General features: G+C 41.0%; 1 protein-coding gene across 2 annotated transcripts in view; it reads right to left on the bottom strand.

Moving 5' to 3' along the window:
• GSTCD (glutathione S-transferase C-terminal domain containing) overlaps positions 1-19,618 on the bottom strand; it is a 44,352-nt gene extending 24,734 nt beyond the window's left edge. Inside the window, exons 1-4 of one of the 2 annotated variants that reach the window (XM_056855335.1) lie at positions 19,184-19,618; positions 17,330-17,773; positions 15,936-16,190; positions 14,811-14,904 (exon numbers count right to left, since the gene is read on the bottom strand). In XM_056855335.1, coding sequence (XP_056711313.1) covers positions 14,811-14,904; positions 15,936-16,190; positions 17,330-17,773; positions 19,184-19,597 — 1,207 coding nt within the window. In that variant the 5' untranslated portion in view covers positions 19,598-19,618. The remainder of the gene's footprint in view (positions 1-14,810; positions 14,905-15,935; positions 16,191-17,329; positions 17,774-19,183) is intronic. The other variant, XM_056855334.1, reaches the window with a different exon arrangement.
• Positions 19,619-26,860: the final 7,242 nt, after the last annotated feature.

Below are 26,860 nucleotides of genomic sequence, written 5' to 3'. Positions count from 1 at the left end.
CTCCACTGTGCAGATGTTTGGATCTGTACTGGGGCCACACCTGGCTGTTAGATATAAGACTGGGGCATAGGTGTGCCAAAAACAAAAACAGAACTTCCTTTTTGAATGTAAAATTTGCTTTGCTGGATCATAACCAAGAGATTCATGTAGGAAATCATTTGTTCATAAACAATGTCACAGCCCTCAGTAAACTATTAATAGAATCACAGAGTTGGAAAGGGACATACAGGCCATCTGGTCCAACCCCCTGCTCAATGCAGGATCAGCCTAGACATCCCTGACAAGTGTTTGTCCAGTCACTGCTTAAAGACTGCCAGCGAGGGGGCAGCTCACCACCTCCCAAGGCAACCAATTCCACTACTGAACTACTCTCACTGTAAGAATTTTTTCTCTAATATCCAGCCAGTACCTTTCCACCTGTAATTTAAACTCATTATTGCGAGTCCTATCTTCTGCTGCCAACAGGAACAGCTCCCTGCCCTCCTCTAAGTGACAGCCCTTCAAACACTTAAAGAAAGCAATCCTGTCCCCCCTCAACCTCCTCTTCTCCAGACTAAACATTCCCGAGTCCCTCAGCCTTTCCTCGTAGGGCTTGGTCTCCAGGCCCCGATCATCCTTGTCGCTCTCCTCTGCACCCACTCCATTCACAATATAGGTGTTTTCAGGTTTGCTGCCAAACTGAGAGTGAATTATAACATAAATAAACCGAAGTATGTAACTAAATGTTTGCCAACTTGAAGATATGAGTTGGCTGGAAATACATTCTAGCTGTGAAGATTTTTAATGTATAACGCAAAACAAAATAAAAGATTTCCATCAAGATCTTCTGTGAAAAGGAATAGCCTTTGTTCTGTAAGTACCTTTCAGCAATTTAAAGTGACTGACAAAATAACCAGTAAAAGTTCTTCCACTTACTTACTTTTGGTATTTTTATTATAGGACAATGGAAACAAGGGCATTAGGTATGAAAAGACAAACTTGAGGTAGCTGTTTTCTATTACTAGTCAAAAATATATACATGCTGGAAAAATATGCCTTATTAAAAAAAAAACCTTGTAAATACACTAAAATGTATAATGGCCAATCATTGGGCAGGATATTATGTTTTCTGCTGGCAAAGCTGCAGAAATGGGGAATCGTTTTTGCTGATTTCCACTTCCAGTGCAGATCCTCACTCTATCCCCACACTATTCCTGTGGGGCCAATGACCTGAAGGGCATGATTTGGGGGACACAATTAGCAAAAGTAGCAGGAATGGAAAGCATAATTCCATGAGTGATGGTCTGCTCGTGGGAAGTACAACCCATGCCATAATACAGTGGCTCTCAATCTTTAGCTACTCAAAGACCCCATTTTGATGATAAAGTTTCCACAGATCACAAGCCCCCCCTCCTCCCTCAACAGTGCCCATAAAGCACCTGATAGCCCCTTTTCAGAGTTTGTGTGGCAAGTTGAGCATGGTCATTGGAGGCTTCCATCCTGTAAAGTCTTCAGAATAATACACAGAACCACATCAGCTATACCTTAAAAGCAAGTTCAAGAAACATGCCTGTATCGCCTATACATGACCTAAAAGGTTTGGTGGGAAGGACCCTGGGGGAAATTTTTCAAAGCTGCTCGTGGAAATAAATAAGAGCCAGAGACATACCAAATCTCAGCTTCTGATATGCAACTGAAAACCACCATTAGTCATTATCTCTGGATGCAGAATGGTGTCTCTGTAACTGTATGGTGAAATCCTTTGCACAGGAAAACAGAGTAGAAATAAGTGTAACTTTACATGTGAAATAACTATGGTGACTGTATTAGTACTCATAACAATTTCCCTCTTGTAAGGATCAATTTTATGCCAGTGTTTATGAAAATTAAGGGTTGGACACTATGATTCCCTTCTGCTATCCATGCCAGAAGCTTTAGGTCTAAGCCTTCAATATATAGCTTTCATTATTGTTTTGGCTATAGCTCAGCTATTTTCTGTATTTGATACATACAACAATAGATTGTAATAGCAAGCAGGTATGTATGCATATTACAAGTTAAATAATCTGATATTTAAAACTATATTTTCTTTAGACCTCATTTACTCCACAAAATAATAGTTGTGTTTTCTGTACTCCACCTTCAATACCTTCTTCTGTTTTTTTTAAATTGATTGACAGTAGATCTGTTTACATTTTACCATTCAAGAATTTAATCTTTTATATTTATCTTAATATGCTCACTCTTTACCCAGTCCCTAACCTGGTTGAAAAAGTCATAGTTGGTTTGGTCTAAATTATACATCTTACTATGGGGAGTTCTCTGTTTTCAAATGACATGTTTGTTTGTTCCAAGTGTGACCATGAGCAGTTGACATGACTCAAACTGACCAAGTGGCACCCAGGAGGAACTAATTCAATCACCATAGTTCAGGTATAAAATTAAACTAGTTTTCACTGTTTTCCAGTGCAAATGATTTAACTGTACAATTAGAGAGACACCACTCCACATTCAGTCAGCATCATCACCTGATAATGGCTAATGGCAGTTTTCAACTGAATACCAAAAATTCAGGCTTTGTATGATACTGATCCTTTTTCATTTCCATGAACAACTTTGGAAGTTTTCCCAGGCTCCTTCCCACCCCTGTTCAGCTGGCCTCTGGTTAGAAGGCATTAATCCATAAGGAAGCTGGCTACAAAGCCTGACCACAAAACCTGGCCATAATCTGTGGATGTCCCTGTTCATACATTTTTCAAAATCCCTAAAGGAGAGTGTCAGAGACTAATCAAGGAGTATTTAATTAGGATCTTCACACATTTTTAAAAAGCTTAATTTCATCAAGTCTTTTAACAGGAACAACCATTAAGGCTGCTAATGAAGAAACATTATGGGGAGAAAACGCGGAAGGAAATAGTTTGCCCTAATTGATTTCAGATTAAGAGATATGCTAAAGGACACACAGACCTTACCCGGGGGTGGGGGAAGCAATTGAAAGCTACTAAATTACTAGAAAACACATTTTGTTATACACTGAATGTAATATATTTTGCAGGAAAAGAAGTGTTGCATATGTACATAGTTGGCAGACAGGCAGGGGAACGGAGGAGCTTGAGTCTTGGAAGAAGGATCCTAAACCCTGCACACGCAATTGGCCCCCTGCCGGCAAACGCCATTGGTCCTAAGCCGGCGCGCGCTATTGGTACCCCGGGGTTGTTACCCTCCTATCACGGATTGGGGGGGAGTGGCCGCGGGCGGCCAGGGTAGCATATAAGCGGGGCCATTTCCACTGTATGCCCAGTTCTGTTCTGTACTACAATAAAGCGTTGTTGTTGGAACTCCGTCTCAACCTCGTGTGTCCTCCCCAAGCGGACTTAACAAGAAGCTCCCCACGCGGACTTAACAAGAAGACTTTACCTGAGCTCACGTAATGTAGTCACCTACACAGCTGAAAGGACTCCTTTACAATTGGAGTTCATCTACACAGCTGCAAAGACTCCTTTACAAGCTGCTTGGAGTTCAACCTACACAGCTGCAAGGACTCCTTTACAAGCTGCAAGGACCTTTAATTACATGGGCTGTTGTAATTTCTTCTTTGAAATTATTTGTGTATATCACTGTTTTGCATTTTGCGGTTTGTATGCACAATATAACGATTGCCTTATCAGCATATTTTTGTCTGTTTTGCCATAAGTGCTTGAGAATTCCAGTAGTCACATTTGGGGCACTAGCTCTTGTTTCGGTTGCACAACCTCCAGTTGGTGGCTGGAGATCTCCAGAGACCAGTTCACCTGGAGAAAATGGCCGCTTTGGCAACTGGGCTCTATGGCATTGAAGTCCCTCCCCTCCCCAAACCCCGCCCTCCTCAGGCAACACCCCAAAAACCTCCCACCAGTGGCAAAGAGGGACTTGGCAACCCTACCTCCACAGTATTAAGCTAAAATTAGAGGAATCAGTCACATCACGGCTTAACCCAGAATCCTCACCAGCAATAAAAATGAAACCTACATTCAAAAATTGCATTTAGAGAACGTTCATCACATTAGGCTTGCCTTTTCTCTTGGGATTTGCCCTGCCCTGGGTCAAAATCTAGATTTTGACCAAGAGCAAGGCAAATCCAACACCCCTGGACAGGAACCAGCCTTTTTGTGGAAAGAGACACTAATTATTTAGCATGTTCCCTGTTTATTTATAATGCTGAATACATTAGTTATTAACAAGGAAGTATTTCAAGATCATATTAATTTTGATACGTATCAGGCAATCAGCCATCTAGAATTTGTGGAGCAACTAGGACCTAGCAGGGCTGCTGGAGAGAATATTTCTATGTTCCTGCCTTGTAAACCTCCTAGGCAGAATTAAATTGAAAGCTTGCTGCCGCAAGGAGACCTGCCTTTCGCAGGAGAGACCTGGAAGTGACCTTGCACTTGGAAGTCCTGCCAGTTAAAACAAACAGACAGAACCAGCCTCTCCAGCAACAATCTCTTTGAAACAATCAAGCCTGCTGAAATAGTGTCAAAAGAAACAAAAAAAAAAACCTGGATGTACTTTTAAAAAAGGATTTAGTCCACAATTCTGATGGAAACATAAAAATAGTAATCCAAGGAGCTCAGAAAACCTTTAGGCCCGTTTGGGAACAGTAGCGTGATGAATAAAGAAAAATCAAACAACTGGTCTGTAAGATGAGGGCCTCTCCAAACACCCATTGTCCAATGATAAAAGTAGGACTTGGATGAGTGGGCCAAAGCATGGTATGAAGGCATATGATTAAGTTCTCCTTTTAAAGCGAAGCAGCAGAAGAGTTGATTTTTATATGCCAACTTTTCTCTACCATTTCAGGAAGAATCAAACCAGATTACAATCACCTTCCCTTCCCGTCCCCACAACAGACACCCTGTGATGAAGGTGGGGCTGAGAGAGTGTGACTAGCCCAAGGTCACCCAGCTGGCTTCATCTGGAGGAGTGGGGAAAGAAATCCAGTTCACCAGATTAGCCTCCGCTACTCAGGTGGAGGAGTGGGGAATCAAACCTGGTTCTCCAGATCAGAGTCCACCACTCTAAACCACCGCTCTTAACCACTATACCACGGGGATTCCAGGTCTGATCTTGTAAACTGCCTGGACAAAAGGCCTTCTGGGAACCAAATGAAACCACTGAGTTCCTCTGAGATATAGCACAAAATATCTGAAATACACACACACACAAAAAAAAAAAAATGGGGGGGGGGGTCATTACTGTCAAGACCCTTTGCACAGAACCCTCCACCTATATTACCGTGAGAGGTGGACACCATAAGATAATATGGGTATGGCTACAGCTAAGCAATTTTGGTGGCTAAAACACAGTTATTCTTCCTTGGTTCCTAACTCGTAGGCAATAAGGATGCTAAAGATCTCCCACTTTCGCCATGCACAAATCCTCCTCACTGTGAACAATTTGCACAAATGCCAACACCAAGCTTCCTTAGCTTCTTTAAAGTATTCATATCTATACTGGAGAATGCAAGTATTGATGAATTCATTTTATTCATCATTTTATTCATCTTCTTCAGAACTGTAAATATCAGCACCCTCTGAAAAAGAGGGTGTCTCAGGAATAAAAAGCCCTTTTTTATTTTTGCCAAAATCGCCTCTAGTTTATTTGAATTTAAGCATAAAGTGGTCAGCCCCCAAAAAGGGAATTTTAATGATATGGGAGTGTGCAGGGAGTCATGCCTCTGATCAAAGTATGGTTGTGTGATAAGGAACATTACATCTGAATCAAGCCAGAAGAATTTTGACTGAGGAATGTGTGTGGGGTGGGGGTAGAATAAAGGAGTATATTTTTGAGAATTATTTTGAATATAAAATTCTAGAACTCTTAAGAGTCTAATGATCGAGGAACATAAAGTATGAAGATATTTTATTCCCTTAAGACTCTTTTCCTAGGCAAATTAGTACCTTGTGAACTCCTTTAAAATGATTTCCCATATCAGTTCCTTTTAAAAAAACAGACAGGTTAGCTCAGGAACCTGTCATCCTAACATGAACTTTTTAAAATGGGGAAAAAGTAAAGTTATCATGTTAGGTCTGCACAGTTTTATAAATAGAGTGTCATTTAATGCCAGAAGGCCAAAAGATTTCATTCTCCCTTCCTGTCATTTCCTATCTAAAAATTTCGTTTGCCAGCGAGGGATGACAGAATTACAGCAGGCTCTTTGTTTTGGTTATCTGTCAGGTATTGAGCCGTGAAACTCTGCCTCATATCAAAGCCATGTCATAATCTGTTGCTACAGGCTTTAAGGATTTTGCACTGGACGGGCTTTGTCTATATGTGCACATATTCCAGCATCAACTTCAGTCATAAATATATCTGACAGACAGTAACTTGGCACTAGACCAAAATCTATCCTTCCACAACACTTTATATTGTGCTTGAGTTACCTACAAATAAGTGTTAAGGGAAATTAGGGTAAGGGGATGCCTGCCGAACTGAAAAAAATAAAAGGAAAAAAGTCCTGCTTTGTATGCAGGAGTAGGATTGACCACTTCCAGGTACTAGCTGGCGATCTCCTGCTATTACATCTCCAGCCAAAAGAGTTCAGCTCACCTGGAGAAAATGGCCCCTTGGGCAATTGGACTCTATGGCATTGAAGTCCCTCCCCAAACCCCGCCCTCCTCAGGCTCTGCCCGAAAAATCTCCCGCCCGTGGCGAAGAGGGACCTGGCAACCCTATGCAGGAGCCTGGGTGCGTAAAGGGGCTTAACAAGGTCATGACCATAATGGGAGCGGGTGGAGGAAGAGTAACAAAAATAGCACTAAACAAATCGAAAGATGAACAAGAAAGAAGTTATGAATTAAAATATTTAAAAGCTTACTATTCTCACACACAAAAAATGGGGCATTGTTTTTGTGTAAAAATTAAATCACTCTACTTAAATATGCTAAGTGCATGCTTGAATCTTTATAAAAAAGTATTTTGACATCGATTAAAAAACCCTAGGAAGACAACCTTTGTTTACATTCCCTTTGGCTTTGAGCTTCACACTCTGATGGCATCTTCCTTCATTTTGTTCTAGAAATTGTCTTCTATATTTCACCTACAAATTCCTGGACATACTTGTTCATATTCTCTTGACGTTCTGCTTGGTGCTCTGGTCTAGCCCCAGACGCTTATGATAAGGAACTGAAGTCAGCATCATCTGCTCAAGTAGTCTCAAGATCTCAGAATCCACACTGCCTGAAGTCTGTGGGTAATTCCCCAAAGACTTCTCTGAGGAGGAAAAGGAGCTCTGAACTTGGAGATGGCAATTCAGGTAAGGTGTACTTGTTGGCTTTTGGACACTGCTGGAACAATCCCAGCATCCCAAGTGAGAGTTCTGTCCCTCAAAAAATTATCTTGGAATCTACCTCCTGCTTCTGGGGCTACCTGACCCTTGCTGAAGTTCAGTCCCCTTCTAGCTTTGTTTAGTAACCCATGTGTTTTCCATAACCTGGCCAGAAAGGGGCACCTGATGTCTGTGCCCCCAACCGCGCCAACATCTTTCCCCCAAATTTTCAAGACAGCACCTAAACATAACAGGAAGAACCCTGTCAGGAATCCTACACCAACATGGTGCAGTGCCATGCACAAAGCAATATCATAATATGAGTTATATTAAAAATTGTGCCAAGAAAAGCTGGATTCTGCAGTGTCACCTGATAACTGCCTAATTTTTTCTTAGTAAAACCTTTCTGCTTGTTCTGATTATATAAAGCCTTTCTGCTTCACATTACAAACCTTATTGTTCCCCTTTTCCATATACCTTTGGTAACTCACTATTCATTGTCCATCCAGTTTCTAGCTGTTGTAGATTTAAAACAGGTTTTTAAAACTTTCACTAATTTTCCAGATTAAAATTGGGATTTTCAGAATGCCAAATTCTACTGTCAGTATCAAAGTCTACAGATTTTCTTCTACTGCCTTTTCTTCTGCTTACCAACTACCCAGTCCAGTCCCCCGCAAAGATATTTTTGAAATGTTTATTTGTGTTAACTGCGTATTTTCAGCCTACATCACACTTGGAAAAGTTAACATTTTTGAAGGATGCTTCTATCATGAGAGGGCAGGCATCTTGGCCATCTTCTGGGCATGGAGTAGGGGTCACTGGGGGTGTGGGGGGGGAGGTAGTTGTGAAATTCCTGCATTGTGCAGGGGGTTGGACTAGATGACCCTGGTGGTCCCTTCCAACTCTATGATTCTATTATGATTCTATCATTGTTCGCTACTCTTACACATTTAAGTCTTAGAAAATGTATCTTGGAATTAAAGGAGAGGTTACTCTAGCTATATTAAGAATTCCTGTTTGGAAGTGACCAGATCAGTTTCATATTTGTTTTTGCCGTTGAATGTTTTCCAATCAGTGCTTTGGGAAGGAATTTTATGTGTGGTGTGTGCCAAAAATTAACTTTTCAGAAGCTGTTCCAAATCATCTGGGTAAGAGCATTTTAAACTAGAAATAATTGAAACCATCATCATTAATGTATACACAGTAGTCTGACCTTTAATTAGAATAATGAAAACATTATTATGTATCAAAGAGCCATTTCGAAGAGATTACAAACTGTGAACAATGAAATACTTCAGATTCATTTGGTCTTTTGTTAAAGCAATGCTGTTTGCCCACAACCTCCCAATATAAATTCTAAATTCATAAACATTAAACCTCATTTTTAAAACTTGAAAGCAGAAACTAGATAAAATGCCTGACCTTGTTAAATAAGGTGGTGGACTTAAATTTGGGTATCTACTACCACAAAGGCAGATGGAAACAATAAGTTACTTCAACAGAAACAGATTTCCAGTATCTCTGCTTTTTCCATAAATGGTTTTAAGACTTGAAACAAAGTGTACCTTGCACTTTGCAGCAAAACAGTACCAAAAATACTTCATTATCAACCTCCAATTTAATTTTAGACATACCCAATTTAGTTTATCCTCTCATGCTATTTAGATTTTATTTGCTTGTAGATTGAGTCAGTTCACATACCATCTGCAAACCTGGCATTTGGTGCACCGTTTTCAGAATTTACATTTTGGCTTGCAAAAATCTCATTTTATCTTCAGTTCTCTGATTTATTTATGTAATGTATACCTTGCCTTCCTCCACAATGAGAACCCAAAGCGGCTTACATCATTTTCTTCATTTATCCTCACAACAACCCTATGCAGAATACTAAATGTAGAGAGAGTGACTGGCCCAAGGGCATTCAGAAAGCTTCCACGGCAGAGCAGGGCTCTCCTAGATCATAGCCCTGGCACTCTAACCACTCTACCACTCACCTATTTGTCAGATCATTCTGAATTTGCAACCTAGCCCTACATTCTTGCAATCTTCCCCACTTGCCTTTTTCAGCTTCACAATTCCAGTATTTGCGCAATGTGATATGGTTTTAAAAATATTGTTGAAGGCTTTCACGGTCAGAGTTCATTGGTTCTTGTAGGATATCCGGGCTGTGTGACCGTGGTCTTGGTATTTTCTTTCCTGACGTTTCGCCAGCAGCTGTGGCAGGCATCTTCAGAGGAGTAACACTGAAGGACAGTGTCTCTCAGTGTCAAGTGTGTAGGAATAGTAACTCTTCCTACACACTTGACACTGAGAGACACGGTCCTTCAGTGTTACTCCTTTGAAGATGCCTGCCACAGCTGCTGGCGAACATCAGGAAAGAAAATACCAAGACCATGGTTACACAGTCCGGATAACCTACAAGAACCAATGATATGGTTTTGTTTACATCCATAGGCTGAATATGCAAGAGCAACCCGCTTGTTGCAGTCTGTTTATCATTAGTCTTGGAGTGCCCAAACGTTGCGCCCAGTAGTGGTCAAGAGTGGCGTACTCTAATCTGGAAAACTGGGTTTGATTCCCGCTCCTCCACATGAAGCCAACTGGGTGACATTGGGTTAGTCACAGTTCCCTCAGAACTCTCTCAGCCCCACCTACCCCACAAGGTGTCTGTTGTGGGGAGAAGAAGGGAAGGCGATTGTAGGCAGGTTTGAGACTCCTTAGAAGGCAGAGAAAATCGGGGTATAAAAACCAACTCTTCTTAACGTTTAAAAGTTCTTCATAATCTAGACCCATCTGAGAAACACCCCACCTCTCCCAATATGAGCCTGGTAACCAGCAAGGGCTGCAGGATCTCTTGTCTCTTTTAGGCAAAGTCTGTGAAAACAGTGCTGTTCTGGAGGGCTTTTCGGTGATATTAGTCGTTCAGCTCTCTACTGGTTGTTATCAACGGCTCTTTCATATGGTTTTATGGCACGTTGTGTAATATTGTTGGAAACCACTTTAAACTGTAAGGAAGAGAAGTATAAGATGTCTCAAATAAATAAATACTTACAAAAATGGTAAAGGAGGAAATGAAAATAAAGAACTACCCTGCTTGGTGCAGGATGTATCCCTTGGCTGGGTCCAAAGCTTACTTGAAATAGTTCTTTGTTCTCGGTTCATGGCCAAAGCCATGTGGCTTCTCCAATTTGGGACAGGAGTTCAGCCATGTTGGCCGCCTCCCTCAAGAGCTTCAAGCAGTCCTACAAACCAACTTTCTCATAGCTCTGCTTGCCTTAACTGACAGTGCCAAATGTGTGTGATTCAGTAGGACTAGAATCCAATCTTGATAAGCTAGCAAAAAGGATTTCAACCAATGAGGTAATACATTAAGAGATAAGAGTTAAACAACTGATCAAGGGAATCCAGTACAGTAAGCATCTCTGAATACCAGAAAGATCAGATGGATGAACTTAATGGGATGGACCATTCTTACCCAAGGAGAAAAAGAGAAGTTTCTTCCACATATCCAGTGAGCCATTAAATAGACCAGGGAAGAATTTTTAAGTCTTTCAGGCCATGACAGGAAATTCCTCATTTCAGTAAACAGGTTTTTGACAGACAAAAGAGAGGCTTTCTGCAACCCAGTTTTAAAATGAACTTTTCAGTGACACGACCATACTTATAATAGCAATTGAAGAAAGTGATACAAGATGAAACAAAACAAAACATTCTCTAGCTAAAAGTTCACTGTTTCATGACAAAGGTTCAGGAAAATCACAGTATCTCCAGAAGGAAACAGTGATCTGTTCACAAAGGAAGGACAGTGACTGAAGATGAGAAATAGGAACAGACAGCCTCTACTCGGATCTGGGGATGCAGTGGCAATCTTTACAAATAACTGGCCCAGCTCCCAACCTGGCTTTGGGAGTGAAGGCAGCAGAATACGTCCCAACTGTAATGCCTGACACAGCATTGCGATCCCAGATTACATATAAAGGCAATACCCCTAAGGAACAATTAAATAAGATACAGCAGGGCAACCTCCCTCCAATCACCTGCCTCCACCACCTTTCTATATGGTGGTGGGAGAAAAACGGGGAAGTGAAATGGGAGAGTCCACAGACACCATGACATCATTTCTGACTTCATAACTGTAAGTGAAGTCATTGTGTTGCAGGACACTCTAGGATGCACCTACAATTCTGTGGTTTTATCAGAGAGTTTTGAGTGAACTCTAAAGTGTCCAACGATGGACTGACATCACTTCCAGTTACACAGCCAGAAGTGAGGCTATGGCACTGATTGACCCCTTGCGGGGTTGCCAATACAACATGCCCTCCCAAGTACTCAGGGATACAGTACACATCTAGGTGTATTTACTTAGAAATGAAGCACTGAATTTAATGGGATTCACTCTCTAAGACTGCAGCCTAGTTTTATGTATTATTTACCAAGTCTGTTTTCAAAAATATTAGGAAGGGATAATGAAGTTAAGATCATTTTTATAGTTAACTTAAGCCTAAAATGATGGACTTTATTAGCCATACACCAATAAAATTCTCTTTCAGAGCAAACCACTCTGGTCACCAATTTTATTTACTTTATTTATAGCCCACCTTTCTCACTAAGACTCAAAGCTGATTACACAGTGTAAGTCAATAACAGTCCATACAAAGAGACCACTAATAAACAGTGTAGGTAGTTACAGTCATTGTGAGTAAAAAGGCCCTGAACAGATAAGTGAAGCAGACGTGGAGAAGAGGTGGTCCAGCAAGGCATTGTACACTTGCTAGTCAGTACCTTGAACCCAGTAGATGATGAGCAGCCAATGGAATGACTGCATGATGGATGTTATGGGTGTACCCATCTGGGTCCTGTTAATAACCAAGCTGCAGCATTCTGTACTGACAGGAATCTTCAGGCTACCATGGGATAGATTTAGGTGATTAGAGAGCCAGTGTGGTGTAGTGGTTAAGAGCGGTAGACTCTGATCTGGAGAACCATTCCCCCCCCCCCACTCCTCCATATGCAACCTGCTGGGTGACCTTGGGCTAGTCACAGTTCTCTTCGAACTCTCTCAGCCCCACCTACCTCACAAAGTGTCTGTTGTGAGGAGAGGAAGGGAAGGAGATTGTAAGCCAGTTTGATTCTCCTTAAAAGGTAGAGAAAATCGGCATATAAAAACCAACTCTTCTTCTGAGTGAAGGTAGGGGGCCATCTTCCAGGCTTAACCTAGTTGGAAGAAAGCATTTCCCCCCCAGCTGCATTAACTTGCTTCTTCAGCAGTAATGCTGGGTCCAGCATAACCCCTAGGCTCTTAACTAAGTCAGGAACGGTCAACTGGGGAGGGGGCATGGCTCAGTGGTAGAGCCTCTGCTTGGCATGCAGAAGGTCCCAGGTTCAATCCCCAGCAACTCCACTCAAAGGGATTAGGCAAGTAGGTGATGTGAAAGACCTCTGCCTGAGACCCTGGAGAGCCGCTGCCGGTCTGAGTAGACAATACTGACTTTGATGAACCAAGGGTCTAATTCAGTATAAGGCAGCTTTATGTGTTCATGTGTTCAAATGTGCTCCATCAGAGGTGGGAAGTACAATGTCCTTCAAGGTCACAGCCTTCCCAATGACTTGCGGAATGCAATACAAGAAACTAAATGTGGCATTCTCTTTTGAAACAGCTTCAGGTTGTTATGTTATTTTGCATTAATAAAATACCAGTCATGCAAACAATTTTGCTGCCCTCTAGTGGAACACAAGTGTGCTTTTTTTAAAAAAAATTCTAAATCACTTTTTAAGGCTAGTGAAAATAATAATAATTAAAAAACACTCATCTCAGACCACCTGTCTGGTGTCTCTATATGTCTTGTGTCAGCTATACTCAAGCTCAGGAAGCAACATGGACACTCATAATCAGGATGACTATCGCAGTGCAGACAAAGTCTATTCCTGTATCGAGTACAAGAGCTCTTTTTAAATATCCGTTGCTCTCAATTTACACTAAATGCACACTCAAAGGTTGTTAATGAAACATTTTAAACCTGATTCTGATTTTACCAATTAATTAATTGTTATAAATAACTACATTTAACAATTTCAAGAGCTAAGGTGTTTGAAGACATTGGTTAACTGACGCAACAATTTCTCATGCAATTAAAATGGATTTCCTCAACATTTGACAACAATGCGGTGTTCTGAGAAGTAGGTGCTCTGTAGCGCATACACTAGGTGCGCCTGCACATTTTGTAAGTTAAGAACCTCGATGTAGGAGGAGGACATTTGGTGAGAATGAAATACGTTATGAACACATGACTGGCTGAAAATATGAGAGCAGCTTCATTACTAGAGTTTCATAATCTAGAGTAAACTCAGACATTAAACTACCTACCAACATTACACTCAACAGGTTGTAAACTCACAAAAAAAGGATATATTGCAAATGTGATCTAGGATTGCCAAAAATGAATACTGAAACAATGAAGGTTGAAAGGCAAGTGTGGATTTATCTTCACCCAAAAATGTCATAAGAGTGCCAAAGAGTTATTTAGTACTAGCACAAAGACTTTCATGTTTGCTCCCTTTCTAAAAATCCACGGAATCTGTTTTAGCTATTATATTGCTCAGCCTTTAACACTACAGACACAATGAGGCCATTCTTATCAAGTGCCTCCATGCAAATTCTGTAGAATCTGTTTCAATAGCTCCTGTCTCATCTCAGCAGAGAGCCTTTTTAAAATGCTTGTGAAGACACAGGAGCACTGGGTGATCCAGTTGTGAAGTGAACACAGACAGTGGTGATAGAGGTTAAGTATCACTCATCTGGATAGCTTGGGACCAGAATTGGTCCCTATTTTGGATCTATCCGGATTTTGGATCTGAACTCTCTCACATACCTAACAAGGGTGTGTGTTGTGAGGAGGTGAACGGAAGGAACCTACCTCACAAGGGGGCATGTTGTGGGGAGGTGAACAGAAGGCAATTGTAAGTTGCTTTGAGACTCCTTAAAGTAGAGAAAAGTGGGGTACAAAAACCAACTCTTCTTGTGGAAGCCATTTTTTGGGGATGGTGGTCTCCATCCCCTCTCAAAATTCCAAATGTGCCCACTAGCTCACAAAAATTGGGGACCCCTGTTCTACTGTGTCACTCCTTAGTCACCTTTTTCCTAAACTGAAAGGTCCCCAAAGCCTTTCCTCAAAGGAAAGGATCTCCACCCTTTAACTACTTTCATTCCCTTCTTCTACACTTTTTTCTGCTTTGCAATACCTTTCTTGAGGTACGCCAACCAAAGCTATACACAGTGTTTGAAATGTGACAGCACCTTAGACCTATACAACAATATTACAACATTTTCAGCTCCTTCCTTAATAATCGCTAGCTTAGAGCTTGCCTTTTTCATGGATGCTGCATAGTGAGTCTCAGCCAGTGCAGACCTTATCAGCATTTATTTAAAATTAGATCCTCTTGGAGAACTCTTCACAATCTGCTTCAGCTTTCACATCCTGATCATTTAGTATCATCTGCAGAATACCCATAGACAACAGATCTTTACCTTCTCCTGGGTTGACTGCAGCTGGTAGACTGTCCCAGTCTAGGGCCCACGTAGGATGAGGATGAGGACAGAACACTGCTTCAATACCATTAGCCTGTATTTAAGGAGAAATTGCAGTGAAATCAGTAAGCAATGCCAAAAAGCCATCCTGAAAGTCATGCTTTGCACCCTTGGTAACACCCTGCAGTAAGGATGTCCTAATGCCACAGACAGTACATGTGCTTAGTAGCACGTGCCCTATGCAGAATATTCTCTCTGTCAGAACATATTTCCTACAGAAGCCTGTGGAGCACCTTAACATATAAGCATAAAGGTGAACCAGCGGGCTGGCAAGCTCTGGGACGACAGTTTTGAGATGGACTCACTCGTATCTGACAGAGATGCTGTAGCTTAGAGATGATGTAGCCCAGAAGTCTCCAGTTAAAAGTTCAGCTGAATTATGAGCTCACTATGTGTCAAGCGTATCTTTCAGCCTTGGCGTCTGCATCAGCAACATGGGATTAATAATACTGGTCTGCACTGCGGGACTTTTGTAAGATTGGTAAAATAATAAGTTGCATCAAAAGAACTGCAAAAGGGAAGGAACAGAAAACAATAAAATTGGACAAAGGGGTTGTGCAGTGCTAGAATACCATGTATCAGTTAGGTTTCTGCTGATTCAAAAGTACCCAACTTCAACAAGTGGGGAAAAATTATTTGAATTGAATTTTGCTTTTCTCATACCTTATCAGGTGTTCTTCCATGAACATGGAAGTGCATCTTTCAATTTAACCCCATGACTAAACTACCCACAGATTTCAGCGAAGCTCTAATTAAATGTTTACAAATCTTTTATCAACCCAAAGGCAGGCAAACATTTTTATGGTTCACAGTGGGTAGCCGTGTTAGTCTGTCTGCAGTAGTAGAAAAGAGCAAGAGTCCAGTAGCACCTTAAAGACTAACAAAAATATTTTCTGGCAGGGTATGAGCTTTCGTGAGCCACAGCTCACTTTCTGAGTATCTGAAGAAGTGAGCTGTGGCTCACAAAAGCTCATACCCTGCCAGAAAATATTTTTGTTAGTCTTTAAGGTGCTACTGGATTTTTATGGTTAGCAGACACAATCGGTTAAGTAATTATTCAGCTACCATTAACTTTGTCATGGTTGGCCTTGGACCACCTATAAACGGAGCATCTCCATCCTCCTCTTCTGGCTCATCAGAAGCTGTGCAGGGTCTTTGTGGGCATTCGGACTGGAAGGCAGATGAGCCCCGATACTGGACAAACTGCATGTTGCATCTGGCAGCAGCCTTCTTGATTCCTGGCACTTCTTGAATTCTCTGGTACCAACTGGATATTAAAGGCAACTCCAACATTTTCTCTTGGTGTCTTTTGCAGAAAACCTTCAACGGAGAATACATAAAATTCTGCTTAGCAATTAAAGTTTTTGGGGCCACCTGATGCAAGTTTTCTTTCCTTACTGCATTCGCTACCTCTAGTGGAAGAACTATAGGAGGGCTGGGAGCACATTGGTTAATTTGTGACAGATACTTCAGAGAAGGAATCCCCTTCATTTGTTATGAGCACAAAATACCAGATCATAGTTGAGAGCTGTGCCCTAGAACCACTGTCTGGGTTAATTTTCAGAACCCCAAGAATGGACAGCACACGTGAGCACTGACTTCCAATTATCAGAGATACCGAGTTTCAATGTCCTGCACAGCTTTGCCTCACCTGACTAACAAATCTAGAACATATTATGCAAAACAATATAAACATAAATAAGTTTCAGTTGTTTTCTACATTTTGCAATCTGTCATGAGTCTCCGCGAGAAAGGTGTACTATAAATGAAGTAAATAAAGCCATGATAGTGCTCTATGTGCGTAATTTATTTAATTGCAGAATTTATCTCTCCTAAGCACTCTGTTTTATTTTTTGGGGCTGAGATTACCCTGACCGAAGCCTGATACCTAGAAAACTGTACATGGTATAGCCATAACTAGCACATTACAGGTGTTAAACAGGCCAAGGCCCCAATGCAGCTAATGTGAATTATGACTTGCCAAGTTACTAAAAGTCTATACAGGATCACACTGTAAGTCATAAGCACTAAGATGGGAATTAGTTACAATTACTGATGAATTAAGATGGATTGAGGACTAAAAAACAAACAGAAGCCACAGCACCTATGTCCCAATACTATTATTGGAGAATAAGGAGAAAAGAACTTGAAGAACAAGAGAAAGGGGGGAACAGTTGCAATACTTTCCTGCAACACAGAGGTCAGAATTAGCCCTAGAAAGAAGTTTTTTATTTTTCTGTTAAATGTATCAGGCAAAAAGAAATACATTAATCCCAGGCAGGATTATCCACAGGGAAAACCTATGGCCTAAATGAATTAATTTCTTAAACATGGTTATTTAACATGCAGCCAGCATTTTTCTTCCACCAGCCCAACAAATAGTTCCCCTAGTTCCCTACTACCACCTACTAGGTAACAATGACAGCGGGGGGGGGGGGATAATTTGTTTTAACTCTTACCCAAAACTGATGAATGCATGGAAAGAGAACTATATCAGCCAAAGTAAAATAAAGCCCTTCAGCAAAAGCATGCTCCAGAGGTGGGAGTTCAGAGGTTTTCATTTTCCTAATATGAGAAGGTTCCCTTTTGCTGGAAACTGCATTTTTCTGCACAGTTAATTTAGAAAAAGATAGTTCCAAATCTGCCGGAGACGATTCCTGAATTTCTCCTGATTTTCTTTCTTCTGAAGAATTATTACTTTCTTTCTTAACGAGTGAGTTTTGCTGCTGAACTTTCTGCCTTCGAATTTTGTCATCATTATGCACTCTTACAGGTTCTCCCAACTTCTTTTCAAACTGCAGAACTTCCTCAGGAATACTCTGATGCTGACCAGGGGACAGACTCAGAAAGTTCTCAACAGCCAGAGGAATGCTGATTTCACAAAGCCTGGTCCATTCGCTAACCTACAAAGGCAATGAAATAGTGGAGGGATTACTTTATAGCACATTCTCTGCAAGGGACAAGAAAGGGAATTCCATGGGTGTTCTAAGATGAAGCGTCATCCTTTGAGTACCAAATTGTTTACTCCAGAAAACAGAAGTAACCGTAAAGTTTGACATGCATATTTATCTATTTATTGCATTCATAGCCTGCCCTCATTCCCAGCAAGCCGGGCTCCGCGCAGGTCACATTAAAATTCAACAAATATCAGTTAAAACATACTTGAAAATTATAAACTCCAAACCGTTACAAAACAAATGCAATGAAACAAGATGGCACTAATACAGGATACAATCACAGACACTGGAGAAACCTAGCCAGGCAGTGGGCCCCCCAAACCAGGTTGGGAGAAGATGGGGAGGCTGGCAACAGTAATAATGGAGAAGAATTTGAAATATCACACAGTAGGCAGGCTTCCTAATAAAAATACTAGTTACACATACAGAGATGTTTTGGGATTGTGCTTCTAAAATGCTTCCTATACCATTACTTCCAGGTGGTGGCTGGAGATCTCCCACTATTACAACTGATCTCCAGGCAACAGAGATCAGTTCCCCTGGAGAAAATGGCCGCTTTGACAATTGGACTCTATGGCATTGAAGTCCCTCCCCTCTCCAAACCCCTCCCTCCTCAGGCTCCACCCCCAAAATATCCAGGTATTTCCCAACCCAGAGCTGGCAACCCTATATACCATACAGCAAACAATTTTGGAAGGTTCAATGCTTCCTTTGTAATTTTGCATGGGGGTGGGGATGGAAGAGGGTTCTGCTATTCACAAAACAGGGCAAAATTCCCCAAGGATACATCTTAAATCTTGTCCTAAATTAACTCTTTGGAGGCCAGCATCCATTTCACTGGACATACAGTATCTTTCCATATTCTCTTAAAATGTAAGAACTTTACAGTACAATCCTAAACAATTATGCCTTCATAAATCAACTACAAAGAACTTCTAAATGTGCAAGTCTGTTTAGGATTGCACTATTAATAAGCCAGGGTTCAATACATACACAATGATCCTACTGATACTGGCGCCTCCCCACCCCAGGCTATATTACTGTACTCATATGCAAAATTCTGCTGTCTTATTTGAATTAGAACAAATAAAAGCTACATACTCACTTTATAATTAATTATTTTATTTGCTTCAGTAGAATGCATTGTTATCCACCATTATATTATGATGGCAGCTCTCAGCAACAGTTACAAAAACAGATCCAAAATTTATTATTGGTTCACGTGCATTTTAAAGCTCTGAGATAAAAATAGGCTAATTGATCACTTTAACATTAGATTGCACTCTGAGCACAATATAACTGATCAGTAGCTTGTTATCAAGCAAGGTTCAACCGTTAAAGCAGAAATAAACTCACTTCAGCACAGGCTTTCAAACAGGTCTTTTTAAATCCCAAGAGTTCCAAAACTTCCTTCTTTGACGGATCGGCCTCATAGGTTTTGTGTATTATATGCCTTAACACTACAGCAAGTCCTGCTCGACAGAACGTTCCATTCTTTTCAAGAACGGCAGGCAAGCAGCAGTTTTGGACCACTGAAGGAAGTTGACACCTTTTGATAAGGCAGAATTCCAGGCACTCAGGCAGTGCTTTCTCTGTAAACTGGGAGTCTGAAGGTATTTCACCAGGAGATACTAAAAAAACACTAAATGTCTTGCAGTCACAGAATGACAACAGAAATAAGGATACAGATGTGTGGAGAGGCAAGATGCAGTCTTCTTTCTGATCGAAGTAGTCTAGATAAAGGTGATCTTCAGTAACACTACCTTTCATTTTTCTTAAAATAAGAGACACGATTAATAATACAAATGAGATTTTATTCGTGTTACTGTTCAAGCTACCAAAAAACCCCCTTAAAAATGAAGACCATTGTTTAAGCCTAAAAACCACAATGTAATCTTCAATCTCTTTTGAGACACGCATTACCCATTTCAAGAACGCATTCAGTCTGAGTGTCCCAAAACTAAAGCACATGGGGCTTATTTGGCATTGCAACGACAGGTGAAGGCCCCATTCTGCCATAATGTTTGGGCATACTATATTGTGACAGCATCATATCATGCGCTTCCTCATATACACTCCACATCACTGGGACTTGGTGGGGGAAAAGGATGGACATAAGGCAATAACATGGATAAGTGAGCCTAATCATGACTGCGGGGAGGGGAGACATAATACACAAGACACAGTACAAGATATAATAATACTAAGAAGAGAGTGGAAAATTAGCTCTTATATGTCATTGCCTGCTTACAATTACTATATATGAATGGCAACAGGGAGTCCCAGGATACATCCATTGCTATACCTCCAGCATTGTGTCAAAACTTGGATGGTTAATGCATAACTAACAGAGGCATTGCTTGTAAGAACATACGAACATAAGAAAGGCCCTGCTGGATCAGACCAAGGCCCATCAAGTCTAGCAGTCTGTTCACACAGTGGCCAACCAGGTGCCTCTAGGAAGCCACTAACAAGATGAGTGCAGCAGCACCATCCTGCCTGTGTTCCACCGCACCCAAAATAATAGGCATGCTCCTCTGATACAGTTTTATAATGCTAAGAACATTTCGAGGTCAATCAAGAGAAGGAGAAACTTCTGAAGCAAAAACGTTTATATGATTAATGAAGCACATTTGGGGAAGGCCTAAGAAACCTGTGGGTGCAATCTATTAATATCCCTGTCATTGTATTTAGAAATAATTTCAACTAAATTAACTTAATGCTTAGTAGAAGATTCAACTTTTTGTCCCTTTTTTCTATTCTTCTAAAGATGGTTTCATATAGAATTAAATAAGGAATTACAAATATGCGGTAATTATATGCAGTTTGGGGGGGTCGTTTTCTTAAGATCATAGATAACAGCACACCTTCAATAAATTTTGCATTTACCTTCTTGTAAATCAGACTAACACTTGGACACTAGATGGCATGCATTCAAAGCAAGGACTGAAGCCCATAATACCATATTTGATCCATATTTTTGTTTCAAGAATCCGACAGGTTCAGTTGCACCCAATTTAGGCACTAGCATACTTTTACAATAAACAGGAATATTGTAGCACCTTAAGGACTAACAACATTTTATTCCAGTAGATATATCTTTAAGAACTAGAGCCCATTCCGCCAGATGCTGAGGCAGCAGACTTTGGAATTGCTTTTATAACATTACGGATATGATGTTTGGGTGGCCTGGATTTATACATACAAATCTCAAATGTATTAATTAATGTTTTAATTCATTAGGCTCTTTCTAAAATACAGTCCCTGTCATCCAGAAACTAATGGCAGGTTAAATATAAACAAGAAACGAGGAACTGCAAAGAAGTTTTATATTCCATTAAAAAAGCTTGATAAGTAAGATACACAGAGATATTGTTGGTTCATCTATTTAAATCCCCAACTGTTCCCTTTAGACCGAATTCTTTCATACAGAGATATTTCCAAAAGTCATCAAAGGTAACATCCAAGGCTACAAAAATTACAATGAAACGTTTAAATACTCACTAAATAAGGAGCTAAAGTGTTTGATTCTAAATGAAGGTATTTCTTGCTTAATTAGTCATCCAAAGCTGTGTTTTAACCTATGAAGGATAAGATGTCCATTCTCAGCATCATTACTGTAGGCAACCAATTCCTAAGAGAGGGCCAAGACATGGTAATTGAATTAGTAAAAAATTATTCAATAAAAAAGTTTGTACATCTTATCCCTTGAGAAGCCAAAAAGTCGATGAGGACCCACAAAATCAGTGTATCTTTTTAAGGACTCATTCACATAAAGCAGCAGAATGGAATGGTATTCATTATTAGATCTGTGTAATTTATTTTAAAACATGTACCTGAATAATAGATAAAGTCGTGTGACACTAATCTCAAATTTCACCACACTGTATACAACCAGTCACATTTCACTTCCCTTGAACCACCATCTACAAAAAATTCAGTTCTAGTTGATCATGCCTTAGAGCACCATTGTTACATAATATGGCCATGATCCCAAGCATATGTAGTTCTTTGAAATAAACTGAACTTCCTGAGTTGATAAATTTAAGGGAAAATTCTAAGCAGCATTGTGTAGTGCTTCAAGTATCAGAGCAGGATCAGGGAGACCCAGGTTTGAACCCCTACTCTGCAATGGAAACTCACTGGATAACCTGGTCCAGTTACTCTCTCAGCCAAAACTACCTCACAGGGTCGTTGTTAGGATAAAATCAAGGAGAGGAAAACAACGTAAGCTGCTTTGGGTCCCCATTGGGGAGAAGAGCATGTTACAAATGAAATAAAGATATAAATCTGTTCTACTCAGAATTAAGTCCCATTTGGTTCAAAGGATCTTACTCCCGTGTAAGTGTTCTTAGGGCTGCTGGCAGAGGATCTCAGTGCACAGCACTTATGGTGCTTACAGGGTGCGAACAGGTCACTAATTTTAACAGAAGTAATTTCTGCATCTATTTAAAATGGAGCTTATAAAATCATGTCGTTGTTTTTCAGAATAGTGATATCTGGTAACTCCTAACTGTGTCTGTCTCTTATTTCATACTGCTTCGTACTCCTCTTAGCAATGTAGTTGTCTCATAGGAATCTCTGCACTCAGCTTTCTAGGTGAAACTTGTGAGCAAATGCAATCTATTCTCCTTTTCTTTCACATAAGCACTACACTGGAGTTAACAGAATGGGGAAATGGTTCTTTAAAACTCAGTCTGTGGATAGCAACAAGGTGACATTCTCAATTAGATAGTGCCTAAGGCAACAACACTGCTCCTTACCCACAGTGGATTTCCCCCAACAAGAAACATTCTATGCTTTGAGCATATAGGAAAGCCACCAGATACACATTCCCTCCTTCCTCTTTCTCTGTCCTTTAACCCTTTGTTCTTCACATGAAACATTCTATGCTTTGAGCATATAGAAAAGCCACCAGACACACATTCCCTCCTTCCTCTTTCTCTGTCCTTTAACCCTTTGTTCTTCACATCGGCAGCCCAAATGCTTTAGTTTCACGGTGAGTAGACGGTGCTTCCTGCTAGTCATTCCCTCTGCCACACTCACTCTCTTCCCACCCATCTGACTTGTGCAAAGCCTTGCATGTGTGTGTGTGTGTGTTAAGTGCCGTCAAGTCGCTTCCGACTCATGGCAACCCTATGAATGAAAGTCCTCCAAAACGTCCTATCTTTGACAGCCTTGCTCAGATCTTGCAAACTGAGGGCCTTGCATATCACAACTAAAATGAACACATGAACATGAAGCTGCCTTATACTGAATCAGACCTTTGGTCCATCAAAGTCAGTGTTGCTGCTCAGACCGGCAGCGGCTCTCCAGGGTCTCAGGCAGAGGTCTTTCCCATCACCTACTTGCCTGAACCTGGGACCTTCTGCACGCCAAGCAGATGCTCTACCACTGAGCCACGGCCCCTCCCTATGAACTGATGCACTAACGGAACACCCACAACATATGATGCTGACTGGACAAAATCCTTGCTACTGATCACATATTAAATTTACCTTGCACAGCAGAAACAATATATCATCCTATAAACCAAGGGTGTCGAACTCAATTGTTACGGGGCCGGATATGACATAAATGTCACTTGGTTGGGTGGGGCCATGCCTAGCCAACCCAGATTGAGAGGGGCGGTGGTGGCTGCCTCAGCTAGTTTACAGGCCAGATAAGAGCTCTCAAGGGGCTGGATCCGGCCAGCAGGCCTTATGTTTGACACCCCGGCTATAAACCATTTTTCTGCTATCATTGCATTGGTGTTACAAAGAAACCTAAGAGTCATTAATCAGCTGATTTGAAATTCATAGGAGCCAGGGTTAAGTTTTCACTTTGTATCTGTCTTGTTTTTTTAAAAAAAACACCAGATATATTAATGACGATAATACAGACATGAAGGACACCAGAAAACCAGTAGACAGCACAGACAAGAATTATAAACATTAAAATAGAAATTCAAAAATTAGTAAATATAACCACTAAAACATTAGTAATGAAGAACTCAAAATGACGAAAACATTAAGAACATTTAACAAATATAAAATATGTTAAATGTCACTATAAACATTATTCACTACTAATACAGAAGGGCAAAACACATGTAGTTCTTTCAATGTGAGTAATAGTATCACAAAATACAATAATCAGATTAGAAAGTTTATAAAATCTGCAGAAAAATCTATGCACACTCCCCCAAGCCATTCCCCAATCAATGTGAACTTTGCTTACCTCCAATAAATTGCATAAGTTACTGGTATTTAAGAAGCCAAGTGTTTATTCATCTAATTTTTTTCTCATTGTATTCTGAATATTGCCCCAGATCTATTAGTATTGGAGCATATCCACCAAAGGTAGAAAGCACCTACTCTATTCTTCTGACACTTAGAGCCCATTCCTGAAGAGGTGTGTGAAGCTCCTTAGGAGCCAGCATGACTTTGCACCAGCGTAGATGCCATTTTATCATGGAATAAGATGGCACCTATGCCGGCACGGGGGCAAACACAATAGCGCAGCCATGCCAGCAGGGCTTTCCCAGAAGGGGAAGGGGGCGTTCGCAGGGAAGTCCCGGGGGTGGCAACTTCTACAGCTCTTTCGTCCTGGGAACACCCCCTTGAGAGGCAGCGGGGTACAAATGAATTTAATAAATAAATAAAATAATAAATAGAGCAGATTTCTCTTTTTTTCACTCTTCACCCTAACAAAAATGCTTTTGTCATAAAACAGACAATTCATTGACATTACCTCAAATATTTATCTTTTCAAAAGTTCTGTCAATCTACAGCACAGGACAGTGACCAAAGCAAACTCATCTGCTATATTCAAAGAGTTCCTGGTCTTTTATTCCAGCTTAACTCATGACTAAGATAATATTTTTATTTACATAAACACTGCATGCAGGAAACCGAGAGCACTAAAGCATCTTTGAAATCCAGCTGCACACACAGGTTCATGCTTTCTGCCTACTCCAGCTTGCCTACTACTAAACCAAATGATCCAACAGAAATTGACATAAGAAACTGACCTTGCTGTGCAATGTGCAAAGCCAACAGTCCAGACTACTAGCTGTGAACTAGGGCACCAAGTGAGATGCACAGAAGTAGACTGGACACAGAGATACTTTATTACCAGGATTCCAACAAGGGACACTGAATATCTGAAGCTTCTCTTCCCCAAGACCACGGCATCAAAAAGTTGCCGGGATCTAAAAATGATCTAAACAGGCCCTTGAATTTCAGCCTGAGTTTATGGCTCCGCATCGCCCCAGACTCCTTTTCATTCAATATACAAAGAACTATTTTGTTAAAACCCAAAAGACTACCATGAAGATTAGTTATCAAATAGAGTAATCAAAACAGTTTTAATCTGCTACTACTACTCAAAGATATGCCCACAACTGGATCTATTTATGTTATTTATAGTCCGCCTTTCTCACTGAGTGGAAAAACTGTAAAGCATTTCAAACGTTAATATCCTAACCCACATTTGTGGCCACCAGAAAATTAATAGCAGCATAAAGAGGGATGTTCTTGGATAACAGCCACAAACATCACATTTCCCATGTGCTGCCACTTAGAACTGGCTCCATCCATTTTCTTCTTCTCATTTTAACCCGATAGCTACCCTTAAAAGGATGAATTAGCAGCTGTGTGAAAGACCTCAAGCCGAGACCCTGGAGAGCTGCTGCGATGTCCAGAGCCCACAATACTGGCTTTTGACAGATCAGGGGTCTGTCTCAGTGTAAGGCAACATTCAGGCATATATGTGTGAAGTCACAAGTTATAATAATTGTGCTGAAATTAAACTGGCATGGGTCTGCCTAAACAGAGGGATCTTATTTTTATTACAGGTTGAGTATTCCTTATCCGGACATCCGATATCCGGACTGATCTGAAACCCGGATGTTTTGAGCCGGCATGCAGGCACTACTCACAGGTACTCAGCAGCACCACTGATGATTCAATGTACACAAAATTATTTAAAATTACAGTCAGGCTATGTGTATAAAGTATATAAGAACATATATAAAACATAAATGAATTTCGTGTTTAGACTTGGGTCCCAACCCCAAGAGATCTCATTAGACATATGCAAAAATTCCAAAAGACGGACCACTTCTGAAGAAGAAGAAGAGTTGGTTTTTATATGCCAACTATCTCTACCACTTAAGGAAGAATCCAACTGGCTTACAATCTCCTTCCCTTCCCCTCCCCACAACAGACACCCTGTGAGGTAGGTGGGGCTGAGAGAACTGTGAGTAGCCCAAGGTCACCCAGGTGGCTTCATTTGCAGGAGTAGGGAAACAAACCCAGTTCACCAGATTAGTGTCCACCACTCATGTGGAGGAGTGGGGAATCAAACTCAGTTCTCCAGATCAGAGTCCACTGCTCCAAGCCACTGTTCTTAACCACTACGCCACGCTGGCTCCCTGGCTTCTGGTCCCAAGCAGTGGAACAAGGGATACTCAACCTGTACATTGAATTCTATGATGGGAAAGAACAGCTGGGGTAGGGACGTGTTGACATATAATAATATAATCAACTAGCATATGGCATCTGGAGAACCCTGGTTCAATTCTGGTCGCCTCGGAGGCATAAAGTGACAGCTGCCCACCCAAAGGCATGTTGCAGGGGTGGGGGGGAAAAAAGCAGCAAGTTGCAACACTCAGACCAGCAATAGTAGAAAAGGGCAAGAGTCCAGGAGCACCTTAAAGACTAACAAAAATATTTTCTGGTAGAGTAGGAGCTGCCTGCCAGAAAACATTTTTGTTAGTCTTTAAGGTGCTCCTGCACTCTTGCTCTTTTCTACGACTGCAGACAGACTGTGAGCCTGTGGCTCACGAAAGCTCACACCCTGCCAGAAAACATTTTTGTTAGCCTTTAAGGTGCTCCTGGACTCCTGCCCTTTTCTACGACCGCAGACAGACTAACACGGCGACCCACTGGGAATCATTAGATCAGCAAGTGGCGGGAAGTCCACATGGGCGGCCGAGCTAGGGGGAAGGCAGGCAGCTGGAGCACAGCCCCCACCCCTCCAGCTGGGTTC

The sequence above is a fragment of the Euleptes europaea genome, chromosome 9 (assembly GCF_029931775.1).
Source record: "Euleptes europaea isolate rEulEur1 chromosome 9, rEulEur1.hap1, whole genome shotgun sequence".
Taxonomy (NCBI): Eukaryota; Metazoa; Chordata; class Lepidosauria; order Squamata; family Sphaerodactylidae; genus Euleptes; species Euleptes europaea.
The sequence above is the reverse complement of the archived record's forward strand: the minus strand, read 5'-3'. Positions and strand labels throughout refer to the sequence as shown.